This window comes from Stegostoma tigrinum, chromosome 2 (genome assembly GCF_030684315.1).
Source record: "Stegostoma tigrinum isolate sSteTig4 chromosome 2, sSteTig4.hap1, whole genome shotgun sequence".
NCBI classification, from domain to species: domain Eukaryota; kingdom Metazoa; phylum Chordata; class Chondrichthyes; order Orectolobiformes; family Stegostomatidae; genus Stegostoma; species Stegostoma tigrinum.
This window is the reverse complement of record NC_081355.1, coordinates 6,535,650-6,553,218: the sequence shown is the minus strand read 5'-3', so window position 1 is coordinate 6,553,218 and position 17,569 is coordinate 6,535,650. Positions and strand designations below refer to the sequence as shown.

Here is a 17,569-nt window from a genome sequence, read left to right as displayed (position 1 = left end):
TGCCCTTGAGTAGTTTGTGGTGTTACTTGACTGACTGGCTCAGGCATTGTTCTAGGGGATGAGCCAGGTAATGGCTGTTAGTTTTTTAAAACTTGAAACAGATGAGTATGTTGAGTGCAAGATAAAAAGCTTGGGGGGGGGGGGGGGGTGGACACCAAGACTGATGTGTCATTCTAACGAATTACTATATGCATTATTATAGTGAATTTATTCAGTTGTTGAATTAGATTTTGTACCACATAACAATGCTCAGATATGACCTACCAATCCAACCTAACTCCTTGTATTCATTACTCAGGGTGAAGCTTGTTGCTGTCTAACATGGGTGTCCATGGATTGATGACCTACATTGGAGAAAATCATAATTTTTTTAATAATGTCAAGATACAAAATACAAGAATTGTGATCGATGGCAATAGCTTATTTCATAGACTTTACTTTGATTCTGGTCTCGATCTTCAGTATGGAGGTGAATATGATTTGTTGACTGACATCATCTGCAAATTTTTTGAGGCCTTGTCTGTCTGTAATATTGGGCCATATGTGGTGTTTGATGGTGGATGCGATTGCACCGATAAGAAGTTCGAAACTCTCAAACAGCGGGCCAGGGAAAAAATCCAAAAAGCACGTGTCATCTCGAGAGGTGGTGGAGGAATGCTGCTACCGCTGCTGAGCCCTGAAGTTTTTAAACAAGTTTTACTGCAGTTGCAAATACCTTTCGTCCAATGTCATTCAGAAGCAGACCGTGATATTGTAACTCTCGCTAATCAGTGGGCCTGCCCTGTTGTGTCGTTAGACAGCGATTTCTGTATCTTTGATTTGAAGGCTGGTTATTGTCCTCTCAATTACTTTAAGTGGCAAAACATAATTACTCCAAATGACCATTCTGGATCCTACATTTTGGCCCAGTGTTTCTCCATTGACAATTTCTGTAAACATTTTAACCTCGTAAACAAAGCCCTACTGCCTCTGTTTGCAGTGTTGAATGGCAATGATTACGTGAATATACCTCCCTTGGAGACCTTTCTCTCCCAAGTGCATATCAATGCAAAGACATCTTGTTCAGGAAGGAAAAATATGCGGATTCAAGGTCTTCTGAACTGGCTGTCCAAGTTTTCTGATCCAAAGGAGGCTATAGAAAACATTCTTAAATGTCTGAAACAGAATGAACGTGAAGGGATCCGAAAAATTCTCTTCTCTCTCATTGATGAATATACTCAGTCAGAAGTGGATCTTACAAAGTTCTTTCAGAATAAAGACTTAAGAGCTTACGTTCCCATTGCCTTGGCCAGCAAAGCCCCAGAATGGATGTGCCTTGCCCTGATGAAAGGAGAGTTAGCCCCTTTTCTTAGTGACTGCTTGATCTTAAAGAGAGCATTTTTGCACAATCAGGTGGAGAATGCTGGCAGACCCAGCAGTAATAGATGCTCATTGTATATTCGTCAGGTCATTTATGGACTGTTGCTGTGTACCAGCGAGCCTTGTCCTGATCTAACGTTGGACTTATCAAGTAGGGTTTTGGTACAGGCAGGCATTGACGAAGAAAGGTTCAACAAAATGCCTTGTGTGGATGAATTTGATAGGTACGAACAAACACTGAGAAAATCTAGTGTCCAAGCGGTGCTGAAAAGATTCAATGCAAATGAAATCTATTCATTGCAAAGACTACCTGAGGTGAATGCGCATCAAAAATATAAAGTGAGAGATATTGGAACTGAATATGTATTATATTACAGACTGTCACAGATTGAAGTGATTTCTAGCTTTAACGTTACTTGGATCTATTTTAGATCAGGGGTACAGGGGGTCCGTGATTTACTGATTCCCTGATCCTATATAGGGAATTTTAAATATATGACATACAAATGTTTCCTGTACTTGTGAACTGCTATTTTATATTGACCTGCATTTTGTTCTGACTTGCAAAAAGAATCAGGAACTTCAACTGTTCGCAACCCAGGTATTGCCTGTATCTCCCTGATAACATCTGTCTGCTGAAATTAGGCTAGTTAATCCCATAAAACTTAGCCTAGTATCTGAGAAACTCACCAGGGAAGAAACTAGCCAAGATTGTAACCTTCCTCCAAACAGCCTGTTTTTTTTAATAAACTTTGTGCTATAAACATCCAGATATTATAAGAGTTTGGGTTTCTCTGTTAAGAATGTATACTTCCTTGCTTAATCATATAAAGAATAGAGTTTGCCTGTTGTCAGAAAAACTTAAAATGAGTAAGTCACCTCATTTACAATTTTATCATAGAAATTTAACACAATGTACAACAAACTTCTCAATTAATCAGCACCCATGGGACCAGGTGTGTATCAGTTGATCAAATATTCTGGATACAAAGAACAAAGAAAAGAAAATTACAGCACAGGAACAGGCCCTTTGGCCCTCCAATCCTGTGCCGATCAAGATCCTAAATCTAAACTTGTCATCTATTTTCTAGGAGTCTGTATCCCTTTGCGTCCTGCCCATCCATGTAGCTGTCCAGATACATCTTAAAAGACACTATCGTGTCTGCGTCTACCACCTCCACTGGCAACGCATTGCAGGCAGCCACCACCCTCTGTGTAAAGAACTTCCCACGCATATCTCCCATAAACTTGCCTCCTCTCACTTTGAACTCATGACCCCTAGTAATTGAGTCCCCCACTCTTGGGGGGGGAAGCTTCACCTTGTCTATGCCCCTCATGATTTTGTAGACCTCAATCTCCATCTTCTAATGGATATAATCCTAATCTACTTAACCTTTCTTCATAGCTAGCGCCCTCCATACCAGGCAACATCCTGGTGAACCTCCTCTGCACCCTGTCCAAAGAATCCACATCTTTTTGGTAATGTGGCGACCAGAATTGAGGTACGTGACCACAGTAAACCCTGTAGCTTTGAGACATCAACATCTCAAAAATCGATGTAAAAACTATAACACATGACCTAACATCAAAATATACACAGTAAGTAATAGAAATGTAATGCAGGGGAGTATACACTTCTATGTTATACTTTATTTACAGCATAAATACTTGGACATTGCAGTATTTGAGGTATATAAGTTTTGCTAGTTTATGAAGCGTGCTGGTCCGTAAGGTGCCGATTTAAACAAAGTTTGCTGTACTTTTAAGTGCATTAGTATACTGCAATATCAAGAAAAGTAATACCAAATCCAGTAGCATTCAGTTGGTTGTTTCCGACTATTCAACAATGTCTACAAATAAAATATCCTTCAACCTTTAAAGAAACATTTTATTTTAAAGCCCTGAGAGAATAAGGTACCTTCTCCCTGTAGGAAAAATATGTTGTGAGGAGATAACAAAGTGTAGAGCTGAATGAACACAGCAGGCCAAGCAGCATCTTAGGAGCACAGTGGCTGATGTTTCGGGCCTAGATTTCTGATGAAGGGTCTAGGCCTGAAATGTCGGCTTTTGTGCTTCTGAGATGTTGCTTGGCCTGCTGTGTTCATCCAGCTGTACACTTTGTTATCTCAGATTGTCCAGCATCTGCAGTTCCCATTATCTCTGTTTAGACGAGTGTTGTCTGAGGGTTTCTAATACTTTTAAATCTTCAGTGTATGGTGCTTACTTTTATATTGTTTTGATCACCTGCATTGAAAATAGGATGCTAACTGTCTGTATCTGTTCTTCCTACTTTCATGTTATACAGTATCTTTTAACATTATTCCCCAGTTGTTTGGTGAAGATTCCTTCATGAAATTAAGCTTTTATTTAGTCGGTTTGTTTATGATGTTTTGAAGTTATCATATGAAGATTTATTTATTTCTCCCTTATTCTTGCTGATTTTAAAATATTCCTTTATTAATATTTTGTGAGTAGAAGAATATTTTATTTCTCAGTTGACTACCTTTTAGTTTAATTCTCAATACTGTCTGCTTTTAACATAAATGTTGTTTAATCCTTGTGTCTAACAGTATTCATAAAGTAAGGATCTTTGAATGCTGTCATGGTTCCATTATCTATCCTGTAGTTAACATCTTATTTTTATGCCTCGGTCTTGATCATCACAATAATGCTTTCTTAGCTTTGAATTTTATTGGTAAAATAACCATATATCAAGTCTGATCTGAAACAATTTTTGTTTTGTCCTTCGTTCATAGTATCACATTCCCCAGATCGTCCATTGTATATTCACATGCAAAGTAAAGTTTTCTGCATTCAGTTCAAAATTAGTATGCCCACTATGACATTTTTCTTTTAAATGCCTTCTATCCAATGATACTTATGGGTGTGATTAACAATTTAGTGGCGAGATGTTGGCACAGTGGTAATGTCACTGGACCATCAATCCAGGCTGAAGTTTGTAAGATGTGTTCATGTTCTTCTGTGGAATTTATTTTCAATAAATTTGGAATTGTTAGCTATTCTCAGGGAGGAAAATCTGTCTCCTTGAACCAGTTTGACCTCTTTGTGACTCGAGACAGTATGGTTGACTGTTAACTGTCCACTGAAATTGCCAAGCAAGCCACTCAGTTCAAGGACAGTTGCAGATGGGCATCAAATGCTGGACTGTGCCAGTGATGTCACATTCTGTGAAAGTTTATAGACAAAAAGCCTCATAAATGGGTGCCACTATTTGAAATAGAACATTACAGTACAGTACAGGTCCTTCGGCAAGCCAACCTTCCTAAACACAATATTTTCCAGTAAATTATCAAAAACAAAATTATATGGAACTGGGCATCAATCTAGTTTTGAAATTTGACAAATTTCAAGCTTTAACTTTAGCCGTTTTAAATTCATGAAGTAAGAAAAGAAATTTTCCTAGTTACCACAAATTCTACTACTTCCCCCCAGGGTTATAGTGTATAATTTTCAAAACTCCTAATTTAAAATTTCAGCATTTAGGTGTTATTTTAAGAATCTTTACTCCACAAAGTACATCTGATCCCAAAACAGAAAATGGTGGAAACATTCAGCAGGTCTGGAAGCATCTGTGGAGAGAGAAACAAAGTTAATGTTTCATGTAAAGGAACTTTCAACATGAAAAGCTCTTAGCTGTGTTTTCTAGTTCTTACCCTTTCATGTGATGTGGGTGTCCATCGGCAATTGTTGCCCATCCTTGTTTTGAACTCGTGTGGCTTACTAAACAAATTCCAAGGGCAATGAAGAGTCGACTATGTTTCTAAGAGTCTGTAATCGTGTATAGACCAGGTCAGGTGGGGAAACAGATTTCTTTTCCTCAAAGACATTAGCGAATCAGATAGATTTTAAAAATCTATCAGTGATATTTGTACCCATGTCTCCAATGAATTAGCCTGGACCTCTGAATTACTAATCTCATTACATTACCGCTATGCCACCATGTCAGATTAATCATCTCACAGCTATAGCCCTGTGAGTGGATTGGTTATCAGAGGATCCTGATCTTTCTTTTTTTTTCCTGCAGATTTCTCTGTCGGACAGAATCAGTTTTCTACTGGATGTTCTGAGCGCGAAACCCGATGTGCTAGCCTTGCCAGCTCACCTGCAGCTAACAGTTGCTGTGACATGCTACTGGGTGGTTCATGCTGAACCCAAAGTGACATTGCACCATCTTCAGGCTCTGCTGCTCTGCATTGTAACTGGAGAACTGAATAAAATAATACATAAGCCAGGTAAATAGAAATTATCTGAAGAAAACAGGGCTTATTGCATTTGTGTTGCAAATTAGAATGAGATTATTCAATAGGGAACGTCCTGAGAACAATTGAAGTTGGGCGTTACTTACGTATGTAGTTTGACCTGTTGTGCTGTAGATCCAAATTGCAGACCCATATAACTTTTCACAATGTGGGAGAGTGAATGGCTGATTTGTCTGGACTGCCTTGCCTTTTGTCCTTTATCACCTGAATGCTTTACTGATTGAAGGAAGCAGTTTCACTCCTTGAGATTTTATTCCTTCATTCATAGGATGTGGGCTTCGATCCCCTTTAGCTCCAAGAACTATATATAACTGCATGAAAACATGCAATGTTTTGGCCTTCACAGGCTCACTACTCTTGGAAGAAATTTCTCCTCGTCTCAGTCCTAAATCGTATACTCCATATCCTTCAATTGTGACCCCTGGTTCTGGAATCCCCAGTCTTCAGAAACATCTTTCCTGCATTTATCCTGTCTAGTCCTATTAGGATTTTATAAGTTTATATTTCAAATCACCTCCACCTGTCCCCAGTTCTTCTATACTTGTGAATGCAGTCCTAACTGATCTTGTTTCTCTTCACATATCACTACCAGGAATGGTAAATTCTTTCACATTTTGCACAGAGACAGTCAACCTTCCTCCGATAAGGAAACCCGGTGCTCTGAGTGTGCTCTCACTTAATGTTCTGTAGAATTGCAGCAAGCCTACTCTGGTACTCAAATCCTCTTGCAATGAAAGTCAACGTGCCATTTGCCCACTTCAGTACTTGCTGCATCTGCATGTTTACTTTCAGTGGCTAGTGTATAAAACACCTAGGCTGCATTACACCTCTCCCTTTCCCAATCTATCACTGTTCAGATAATCTGCCCTTTTTTTAAAAACCAACTGCAATAACCTCACATTTATCCACATTTTGGTTCATCTGCGGTGCATTATGCACTCACTCAACTTGTCCAAATCACACTGAAGTATGTCGGCATCCTCCCCTCAGTTCGTCCACTTTTGTTGTGACTTGGACATATTACATTTAGTTTCTTCATTTAAATCATTAATATGTAATTATACAGGGATAGCAGGCCAAATGAATTGGCCTTAATATCACTGAATATGCAGCACAGTGAAATTGAAGCATTGAATTGCCCTCAAAATTACTCAGTAGTTCCAAACCAGACTTTATGAATAAGATCCTGGATATCATGTTTAAAGCTTTACCAAAAATTAACAATTTATTATTGACAAAGTAACTTCAGCAGAACACTGATTAACAAGACAACATAATTAATATCTACAATCTAAAGCCCAATATTTTTTGATTATAACCTCCACTTCAAACAGTCACACAGGTAAGGGGAAAAACTAAAAAAGAAAGTAAACGAATTGTAATTTGTCAGTTCAATAAACTGTTTCAAATGATCAATATAAGGCTTTCAGAAATCCTTGGACAGGTGTTTTTTGCAGACAAGTAGAACTGTAACTGAAGCCACCTGTGAAATGTAAACAATTTCAGCAGACTTTTAGAAATAGACTTGTTTCCTACAGACTGGGATTCTTCTTCTCAGACCATTCCACAATTCAGTTACTGCAAGTAAATTGTAGAGTACAAAACAAAACGACCTTCTCCCTGGAAGTTTCCAAAAATCTTTTTCACCTGTCAAATTCTCTTTGTTGAAAAGAAAAAAATGACATTCTCTGGTTGGCTGGGTTAACTCAAGTTCTTCTTGACCAATTCAATATCCAACTACAAAAACAGAAGGTGCTGAAAAAGTTCAGCAGATCCAGCAACATCAGTGAAGAAAAAAAAATTAATGTTTTGGGTCTGCTGACCCTTCCTTAGAACTCAACATCCAACTAGCTGCCGGCCCTAAGTGTAACGCCTTGGGGCCATTTGTTCAGTGTCCTTAGATTAGTGATTAAGTTGCTTTTTTTTCCAGTCCTGTTGCCTACAGAATACACTTGTCTTTGTTCTGTTTTTATAATAAGCTTCTATTCAAGGTTTAATTCCTAACTTCAAATCACAGCTCCAAACCAAAAACAGTGAAGAAAGTAAAAGAAAAATAGTGATGGTCTCAACAATATTCTGAATAGCTTTGGTCTAAGCACGGATCCCAGTGCCACACCAGTTACTGCTTGCTACTCAGAAAAGTATATTTTTAGTCATTCTTTATTTCCTGACAGCCAACCAGTCAAATCCATGTCACTACACAATCTCCCAATCCCATGCAGTTTAATTTTAACCTCTTACGTGGGACTTGAGTGAAAGCCAACTCAACCACCTACTGGCTTCCCCTTATCAACTGTACTGGTTACATCCTCAAAAAAACGTCAGTCGATTTGACTATATTTGATCCTGTCACTGTTTTCCAAGTGCTGGCCAGGCCAGAAATTATTGCCAATCCTTCATTTTCTTTGAGAAGATAGCAATGAGCTAGCTTCTTGAACTGTTGTAGGCTGTGGTGTCAGTACACCCATGGTGCTGGTTGGGAGGGAGTTCCAGGTTTTTGACACACTGACAGTAGACAAACAGCAGTATTGCTCCAAATTGTGATGGTATGTGGCTTAAAAGGGAACTAGCAAGTGGTTGTATGCCCATGTATCTGCTGCCTTTGTCCTTCTTCACAGTAGAGGTCACAAGTTTGTAAGATATCATGGGAGAAGTCTTGGTGAGTTGCTGTGTATCTTGTAGATACACCCTGCTGCTGCTGTGCCAGAGTGTTGGAGGAATTGAATGTTGAGAATGCCAGACAGGTTGGCAAGCAAGCAGGCTGCTTTGTCCTGGATGGTGTTGAGCTTCTTGAATGGTGTTGAGGCTGGGCTTACAGTGAATAGTATTCCATCACATTCCTGACTTGTATCTTGTGCACAGTAGACCAAGGGGTGAGCTCTTCTCTGTAGTATTTTTTAGTCTTTGACCTGCTGTTGTAAGACCGGAGCAGAAATTAGGCCATTCGGTCCATCAAATCTGCTCCACCATTCAATTATGGGTGATAAATTTCTCAACTCCATTCTCCCACTTTTCCCCATGATCTTTGATCCCTTTGACAACCAAGAACCTATCTATCTCTGTCTTAAATATACTCAATGACGTGGCCTCCACAGCCTTCTGTGACAATGAATTCAATAGATTTGCCATTTTCTACCTGAAGAAGTTCCTCCACATCTCTGTTCTGAAGGGTCTTACTTACACTAAAGCTGTGCCCTCAGGTCCTAGTCTCAAAGTAGTCTATTCTGGTGCACTTTTGAATGAGTCAGTGAAGGACATGACATAGTCCTTCAGATTTGCCTTTTGAGTCCTTGCACCTTCACCTTGGTCAGCCTTGCAGGCCATGTCTAAATTGATTTGTGAAACCTTGAGGATTTTATGTTGTATGCTTGCTACATGTCTGATACTAAATGTACTGTTCTGCTTGTAGTACCTGCATGTTTGTACCTTTTGATGCCCATGATGCTCTATACGCATCTCATAGAATCCCCACAGTGCAGACAGGCCATTTGGCCCATTGAGCCTGTGCTAACCATCCAAAGAAAATCCCATCAAAAACCCCACCCCACCCGTCCTTCCCCTGTAACATCACATTTACCATGGGTAATCCTTCTAGCCTAAACATCTTTGGCCTCTGGTAAGAAATCGCAGCACCAGCGGAAACGCCCACAGATGTGAGAAGAATGCACCAACTCCACAGTCACCCAAAGTTGTAATTGAACTCGGGTTCCTGGCACTGTGAGTCAGCAGTGCTAAACACCGAACCACACTGCTGCATTATGTGATGCTGATTTCTCTTTGCAATTTTACTGCACAGAGTTTATGACTAGGAGCATTTGTGCTGCCTTTTCACTCTTCCCTGCCTGCATTGTCTGAAGAAAATAGATGATGAAGGTTGAATTTATTTTTGCTGAAACACTAGGGGGAGCATCTCCTGCATGTTCATAGGCAGTATCAAACATGCAAAGTTGGATGTTTAAGTACTGCTGGTGTTTCTTAAAGCTAATTTTATTGTATGCAAATAGACTAGAATCCTAAATTGAGATGCAACTGGAATCTGTTATTAGGAAATAAGGTGCAGCACAGTGGTTTAGTGGCTAGCACTGCTGCCTCTCAGTACCAGGGACCCAGGTTTGATTCCACCCACAGGGGACTGTCTGTGTGGAGTTTGTATGGTCCCCCCCCCCCCCCCCCCCCCGCCTTGTCCGTGTCGGCTTCCACTGAGTGCTGTGGTTTTCTCCCACGGACCAAAGATGTGCAGGTTAGGTTAACTGGTCATGCTAAATTGCCTGTTGTGTTCAGGGGTATGCTGGCTAGGTGGATTAGCTATAGGAAATGCAAGGATACATTAAGGGTGGTATGCTCTTTGGAGGTTCAGTGTGGATCCAATGGGTTGAATGGCCTGCTTCAACACTGCAGGGATTCTGTCCTATTCAAAAAGTAAATTTAAATAAGCAATTTGACTATTCTGTAGAATGTTTTATTGGTTTATCAGTCATTCTTAAAATTCTGATCAGAAATGCATCAGGGTATTTTACTTGCGTCCTGGGATTTTCTGCAGATATTACAAGGTCTTTCAGGAGCATCAAAATGTATAGACTTTCCTGCAGATTGCGTTTTTATCACTGTTTTCTACAAGTTGATGCGTTCTTTGGTAGCTGAGGTCTCTGTTCACTCTTTATTGTCCCTGTAGCTGTGATGAGGGACTTTATTCACCACAGTTGTTCAGATGACTTGAATAAAAAGCTAAAATAAATGAATTAAAGTATCAGATTTTAAAAAAAGGTAGTCAGTGTGAGGCTTGAGACAATGACTGTCGAATTGACAGCCCCATTAACTGTCAAAGCAGCTAACTGAGCTATGCGGAATACTCCTATTACTGACTGAAAAGTTGTTGTGGATCTAAAACTTGAGTGCTTATCAGTTAGAAGTAGTAACCAAGATTGTTTCCATCCTCCCACTCCAAATATTTATGTCATACCCTGCCTGTTGTCCTGGCTGAGACCAGCTCAATAAATACAAAAAGAGAGATTGAATCTGAGGCCTTTTGCTAGCTCTAAATCATCTAATAGAAAATCCTACAGAATCAGTTTTTTTTCTAATTTTTTCCTAAAGCCTAGGGTTCTGGAACAAGGGTTAACAATACAAGATGGTGTCTGACTTGATTTGTTGGGGATCTTTAGATGGGAGTCACAGGGTGGCAGTCAGATATCAGTGCCTTTATAAGAACACAGGAGTGGCCCATTTTAGCCTGCTCCACTATTCAATAACGTCATGACTGGCTGTGGTTTCAATTCTACTTTCCTGTCTGTCCCCTATAATCCTTGACTCACTTGTCCGTTAAACATCTATAAAATTCAACCTTGAATATAAACTATGAACCAGCTTACCCTGCTTTCTGAGGAACGTAATTCTACAGACTAATGACACATTGAGAGGAAAGAAATCAACTCCTCTGTCATCTTAAAAGTATTCTGTTTTTGTCCCCCTCGTTTTAGTGTCATCCTCACATGTAAAGTCATTCTTCTGATATTCCCCCCACCGCCACTCCAACCCGCTCTTCTATGCTGTCAGTTCCTCTCAGGATCCTATACATTTCAACAATATCATTCTTTATTCTCCTGAATCTATTGGGTACCAGCCCAGCCTTTCCTCCTAAATCAGCCCTGAAATGAGCTAAGTGAACCTTTTTGTCAAGAGTCCGTGACCGCTCTGCATTACAAGGTGCCAGTGGCTGTGAATTCACTGTTAGATCTAACAATGAAAAAAAAAATTGCAGGGAACTCTGGGTGTGACTGATTATGTTCACAATCAAATGTGCTTAGGTAACAGTGGCTCTGATGAGAAGAGCATCAGAATGGTGCATGACAGACTGTCCCAAGTGAAAGAAAGGAAGCAGCAAATGTGGAACCTGGATGTAGATGTGGCTCACGTGTTCTGTCAGTGGCAAAGTTGCCTTTTAATGGGAATCTACCTAAATCAGCTCCTGTGCAGTGCCCTTCCTGTGCCTGATATTACACGGTAAGGAAATTTGTACAAATCTATTGCAGATAGCTGGATGATTGAGGCTTAATGCAAAGGTGAGGAAGGAGCTTCATTTGGAAAGATAAGCTGGAGCAGCCTAGAGACTTTTCTCACAGAAAATGAGAAGACTAAGCAAAGATTTGATAAAAAGTTTTCAAAGACAGAATGGAAAAAAATATTGTCAGTGGTCTAAGTTGTTCAATTGAAAGTTCAGTCATAAAGTTATCAGCAAAAATGGGCATTTAGTTTTACCCAGAGAAGATGTTAGTACATGGAATGGCAACATCAGAATTTTTAAAAAACTATAAGGTGGAGAATATTTTAATAGGTTTAGAAATATGGAATACGCTGAAAGGATGTGCTATTTAGCAAATTGGACTTCTAAAATTGAGAGATTATTTGGCAAGATGTGGATCAATAACAGGTAAATGGAGTTAAGGTCCATATTGGCTATGATCAATGAAATGGTGAACAAGATTTAGGACTGATTGGCTTGTTCTTCTTGCTCACTGAGGCCTGGAACTGGATTGCATTGGGCAATAGTCTTTCCAGATCTGCAATGAAGTTGTGAAATGGTTAATATCTTCAAAAACGCTGATTTCCAACTTGAGCAAACAGTTATTATTGAGCTCATGTCAGTACAATAGGAATAGAGATTTTTTCTATGACACACATTTCTGTACATGTTTACAGCAGACTTATTAAAATATTACGAGTATTAAAGCAGTTTGCTTGCAGAAGTGAATAGCTTAGAAGTCTCAACCTATCCAATCAAAAAGCACCAGGTTATGTCCCGGAAATTGGTAGGTAAAAATGGATGGCACTGATAACTGGGAGAAGTTACCGACTGCTACAACTCTTAAGCCTCACTGTTTGCAAGGGCATTGGAAGGGACGAACAGAAGTAGAAAGCTCAGCTGCCTAAGAGGGCCCAGAGAAAATAGACCAACAAATTGTCTGTCTTTACACTACAGCAAAAGTTGGAGTGACTATAGACTGGCTTCTGAGGCACACCAGGCAATATTTAACAATTGATCACTACAGCTAAAACTAGATTTTAAGAGTTTCACTTTATTGCTAACCTTGGTTCTGATTATAAGTTTTGCATTTTGAGCAATACTTTCAATCTTGGATTGAGCCTAGTTCATTTCTGAATAGCCGTTTAGGAATTCCCTCTCACATCTGTTTGTTCTTTTTATCCTGGAAAGCCTCTATAGTGGGACTTCTGTGCATCGCTTGTACCAAACACTGAAATCTACGGTTGCCGCAGAGGATCTATTGAAAGGATCTCTGATTGCAGGTGAAATTTACCATGAGCTCCTGCACACAGTGATCATTACCCTACCAGCAGACTTCTTCCAGAAGATAAACAAGTCCAAACATAGGTCTCGAGTCAAAGTGAATGAAAAACAAACAACTAATTCCACTGGATCATTGAGCAAGGATAATCAGAGACTGTGTGCCTGGCCTGATACAAATAATCGATTTGCAGCCTTGACAACTGAGGAGTTTTGATAAAATCTTTGTTACTTGTAGCATCAAAAGTTGTTGGAATTTAAATGCAAAAGACATACAACTCACTTTACAGCATTGTACAAGGATTTCATGAGGATACATCACCACAGCCCATCTTGTTTTTAAACTTAACTGAAAAAAACTGAATAATGTAAATCAGGAACAAAAACAGTAGTTGCCGGAACAGTTCTGAGGGAAGGTCACCAGACCCGAAATATTAACTCTGATTTGTTTTTCCTTCATGGATGCTGCCAGACCTGCTTGGCTTTTCAGCAACTTTTTGTTTTTGTTTTCAAACCTCAGATAAACTGTCGTTTATTTGGGTTTGTTTTTGCTGTCCATCCGCTGGAGAATGTAGTCCTATCTTGAATTTAAAATGTCTAACTCAATAGAGACCAGGATTTAAATCTGGCTGTGCTTAAATTAGCAGTTTACTGGTTAAGTTTGCAAGTTGCAATTTGTAAAGATCTCAACTCTAGACTCACGTTTAAAGAAAGATTAACTGTCTTTCCACATTGTAGTGCTAGTTTAACATCTATTATTGCAGTATTTTCATTTAACACAAGATATATTTTAGGACCATAATGCACGGTATTAGTGAGATAGGCATCATACTTTATATGCAGAAGTCAGTGATTTATGCTGGCAAATCTCAGGACCTGTATCTGTCCCAACATATATTTTATTCAAAGTGCTTTCATTGTATGAATACTAGATTGTCATTCCAGCCAAGTTACATTTTACTGTACAGTCAGTTAAGTCTCAGTTTTCATTTGGAATTGATGACATTATTGAAACTGTTATCTGATTCTGTCTGGAAATTGAATGAAATTTTGTAAATGATTTCTATACTGGAGACTCAACTTTTGATCTGCTATAATGTGGTAATACATTGATCACTTACAACCTAAATTTCATACTGTGTTTGAGGGGCTAAGTAAACCAAAGAAACTAACTGAACAATGTCAATAAGATTTGTCTGTCTGGGGAGAGAACCAGCTGCTGCTGTGATGTATGTTGTGGCTGGTTAGGCCCTTTTCAGTGGTAATCCCTTTTGTACCTGCCAGAATGAGTCACTTTGGTCCAAGTTGATTTATGCTATGTCTTTTCCTACCAGCCAGGTCCTTTGCTTTGATTTTTCTTGACTGCACATCCCAGGCAATTGGTCAACAGTGAGGACTTTCCAGCATTGACTCTGATCCTGGTCAACCCAAAATCTTGCTTTTTAGATATCCTTATATTGCAGACATTGCCTGTGGATTGACTGCCGATAGAAAGCTTGCCATAGAGAAATACAGTCAGGCATTTGGTTCATTGTCAAGCAGTGAACTGCCCTGCCAAGTGATGCCTAATATTCATCTCAGCCAGAAATCAAAATTATCCAGCTATTTTCTCTCACTTGCAGCAGTTGTTCAGGTGTCTCATAGGAGAGGGCTGAGAACACAATCTTGTTAGAGCTTTGTATTTTTAGTTTGCAACTGGTCAGCATTTAACTTTTGGCATGACACTCTGCCAAAGCTCCAATCCCAGTGTTGATGTTGCCCTGAGGGAAACAGATTGCTGATCATTGTTGACCCAGAATATGATGCTGTCAACAACCTTCAGCATGAGGTTATTGTTGTTGCTTGGAAGTTCGATTTTCTACATTTCTGGGCTTTGTAATGCTGATAGACAGTCCTTAGAGTTTAGTGAGAACCCATCACAAGATGTTGGTGAACTTCAGAACTGGCTGCTAGCTTGACACTATTAGGAAGCAATACAGTGACTACAACGTTTGCATATCTTCTTTGAGTTAACGAGACTGGCCTGAGACAGGCACCAGTTATCCAATGAAACATTACGATCTCTCACACTGTTGGAAGTGATCCCTGGCAATTGTGCCCAATGCCAATCAAGCAAGAGTTCATGATTGTGTCTACCTCTGGTGCACAAGCCTGGGTAATAGTACAAAGATTTCATGCTTCTCAACATTACCCACTGGATGAAATTGGTACTGTTTGGTACCAATTGCATCATCGTGGTTGCTGGAAAAATTAACTTTCACAAGTGTTAATCTGTTAACTAAATAGAAAATAGCTTGGGATGTAGATGTCTAGTTTTGTCATGTCCTCTGCAGCTTCCTCCATAATCTCTACAAACGTCAAGGTTATCATTTCAGCAAATCAAAGAGAATTGTATTGTTCAAAATGCTACCATATTCCACATCAACTTTGACTAGCTTATTGCTTTTTTTATTGCTCAGTCCACAGTTAGTGGGGGGAAAGAAAACGGTGCAGTTTGGCAACAAACTTCAAAACCAGCAGAATAAAAATCCCACAACCTCACAGCTCTTAGGAACTTGCAGTGCTTTCACAGGTACAGTGCTGTAATTGACAACATACAAGGAAGTAAATTTACACAGAGGACAGTTTGCTTGTGGAATGAAGGTACAATTACATTTAAAAGACATTTGGATAAGTACATGAATAACAAAGGTTTGGAGGGATATGGGCCAGGAGCAGGCAGGTGGAACTAGTTCAGTTTTGGCTTATTGCGGCATGGACCAAAGGGTCTGTTTCCATATTGTAAGACTCAATGACTATTATAACATCACAATATCATGTTGATTACTGCAGTGTTATTTAAAAGCCAAGTTAATTAACAACATTCAGATTGGAGAAGTTAGTGAATTAGTGCTATGCTGTGCATTCGGATGTGTTGCAATCAAGCTTCCACTGCTGAAAGACTGCAAAGTGGGGAAAAGGTATCAAAAGGCGGACAGGCAAGTCTTACAAATATCATTTAATTACAAACTGTATTTTCCAAATAGACTATACAATTCCATCGCAGATGCAGCCTGACGCCCAATACAAAAAGAAAATCACTGCTTACATTTCTGGTCTTCGTTAGAAAATAAACAATGATGTTTAATGTTATCACCGTTTTACACCATAAATGCATTCAACTAATGAGAACAAACACTTTTTTTTTAAAAAAGTGAAAAATGCAGACTTTGTATTTAGTCTTGTATTACAGGCTGTTATGTGATCAGTTAGGTGCTCTGGCATACACAGACTTTATTCAACACGAAATTGTACACATTTGCACTTTTTTTACTGTTTAAACACATTACACGTGATACAGCCTCTAGATTGCAAATCATGAGTTCTATAGTGGTCAAGACTTCCAAAGATTTAAAAACAAGGACAGAAAAGCATTTCAGCAATTTTTTTTAAACATTATTTTACATTAAGAAAATAAAAGAGCTGCAGGCATCTTACTTTTGTGGCTTATATTTTGGAATAATGGAATGCCCAATGCATTAAGAATACCTAATTTATGCTACGAAATCCACACCAAGTATAAAATAACATTATTTATTGATAAATAATAGTACTGAAATTTGGGAAAAAAAGACTTTCATTCTATCCAGTGTAATACAGACGCTACACCACATCCACTTGCAGTGTCTTTCCTATACAGGAAGCAAAATATTATGTACATTTAAGCAGCAAATCACACTGTCTGCAGGGAAGAGTTCTGCATCTGTTTGCATTGTGCTATCCCAACAGATGGAGATCAAGAGATACTTCATTGTTCTCATTTTCAGTACATCTTTTCAGTCCTTTTAAATTACGAGTACCATCATATGTCAATTCAAAGTTCATTCTTCAAATGCATCATCAGGTTCTTAGTTTTTTTTTGGTTGTTAAATTCAAAGATGCAATATGCATCATACATCTAAAAAGGATTTACTTTGTTTTGGGCCTTTCTCTTTCTGTCTCTCCAAACGCTTGATGATCTCAGAAACTATGCAAACTGAGGAAGTAAGCCCCATCAAAAAAATAAGATCTAAAAGAGAAAGATACCAAAATACAATTAATGCACTTTGAAAGATATAATAGCAGGCTGAAATCATAACTCTCACAAGAGGTTTGGACATCCTTCACAATGCTGAAATAAAGAACTATTATCTCTCCAAGTATTTCACGTTACTATTCCACTTTTCAAAGTCGAAAGTTGCAAAGAATCTGTTCAAAATATTTAAGAAAACCATATTCACAAAATGCAATGCCATACAAGAAAATTGAAAGTCTAAGCTAAGCAGAAATTAGACACAGGAAGAGCGAGCAAATTTCAGAGGGATGGTATGAAGCATACTCGCTGGAATGGTCTCCATTGTGATTGTGATCGTGATCATAGCTACAAGTGCATAGACCCCGGTGCTCTGTCACAAAACAGCACTGGCACAGTTCTTGCCATTCATGTTATTCAGAACACATACCTAAAATGATGTGAATCATCTTGGGTCATAAGACTTCCTTTTGGAAATGAACAATAAAATCTCAGTCACGTGGGGAAAAATGTTACCAGTGCGCAAGCATAAATAAAATCAACAGATTTAAAATCCTTAAACAGCACTCATATTTTAGC

The 17,569-nt window shown here is 38.9% G+C and overlaps 2 protein-coding genes across 4 annotated transcripts in view; one reads left to right on the top strand and one right to left on the bottom strand.

Moving 5' to 3' along the window:
* Positions 1 to 321: 321 nt before the first annotated feature.
* Positions 322 to 14,062, top strand: LOC125466106 (protein asteroid homolog 1-like). 2 transcript variants are annotated; one of them, XM_048560267.2, is made up of 4 exons: positions 322 to 1,674; positions 5,405 to 5,612; positions 11,444 to 11,639; positions 12,850 to 14,062. In XM_048560267.2, exons 1-4 carry the CDS (start codon positions 322 to 324, stop codon positions 13,154 to 13,156), a joined length of 2,064 nt encoding a protein of 687 aa, XP_048416224.1. In that variant the 3' UTR covers positions 13,157 to 14,062. The 2 variants fall into 2 exon arrangements, with proteins under 2 accessions (XP_048416224.1, XP_048416215.1); XM_048560258.2 differs by having other exon boundaries at positions 322 to 1,698.
* Positions 14,063 to 15,922: 1,860 nt separating this feature from the next.
* Positions 15,923 to 17,569, bottom strand: part of atp2c1 (ATPase secretory pathway Ca2+ transporting 1) — a 109,303-nt gene continuing 107,656 nt past the window's right edge. For both annotated transcript variants that reach the window (XM_048560236.2, XM_048560245.2), the window contains one exon: positions 15,923 to 16,987. In XM_048560236.2, coding sequence (XP_048416193.1) covers positions 16,869 to 16,987 — 119 coding nt within the window. In that variant the 3' untranslated portion in view covers positions 15,923 to 16,868. The remainder of the gene's footprint in view (positions 16,988 to 17,569) is intronic.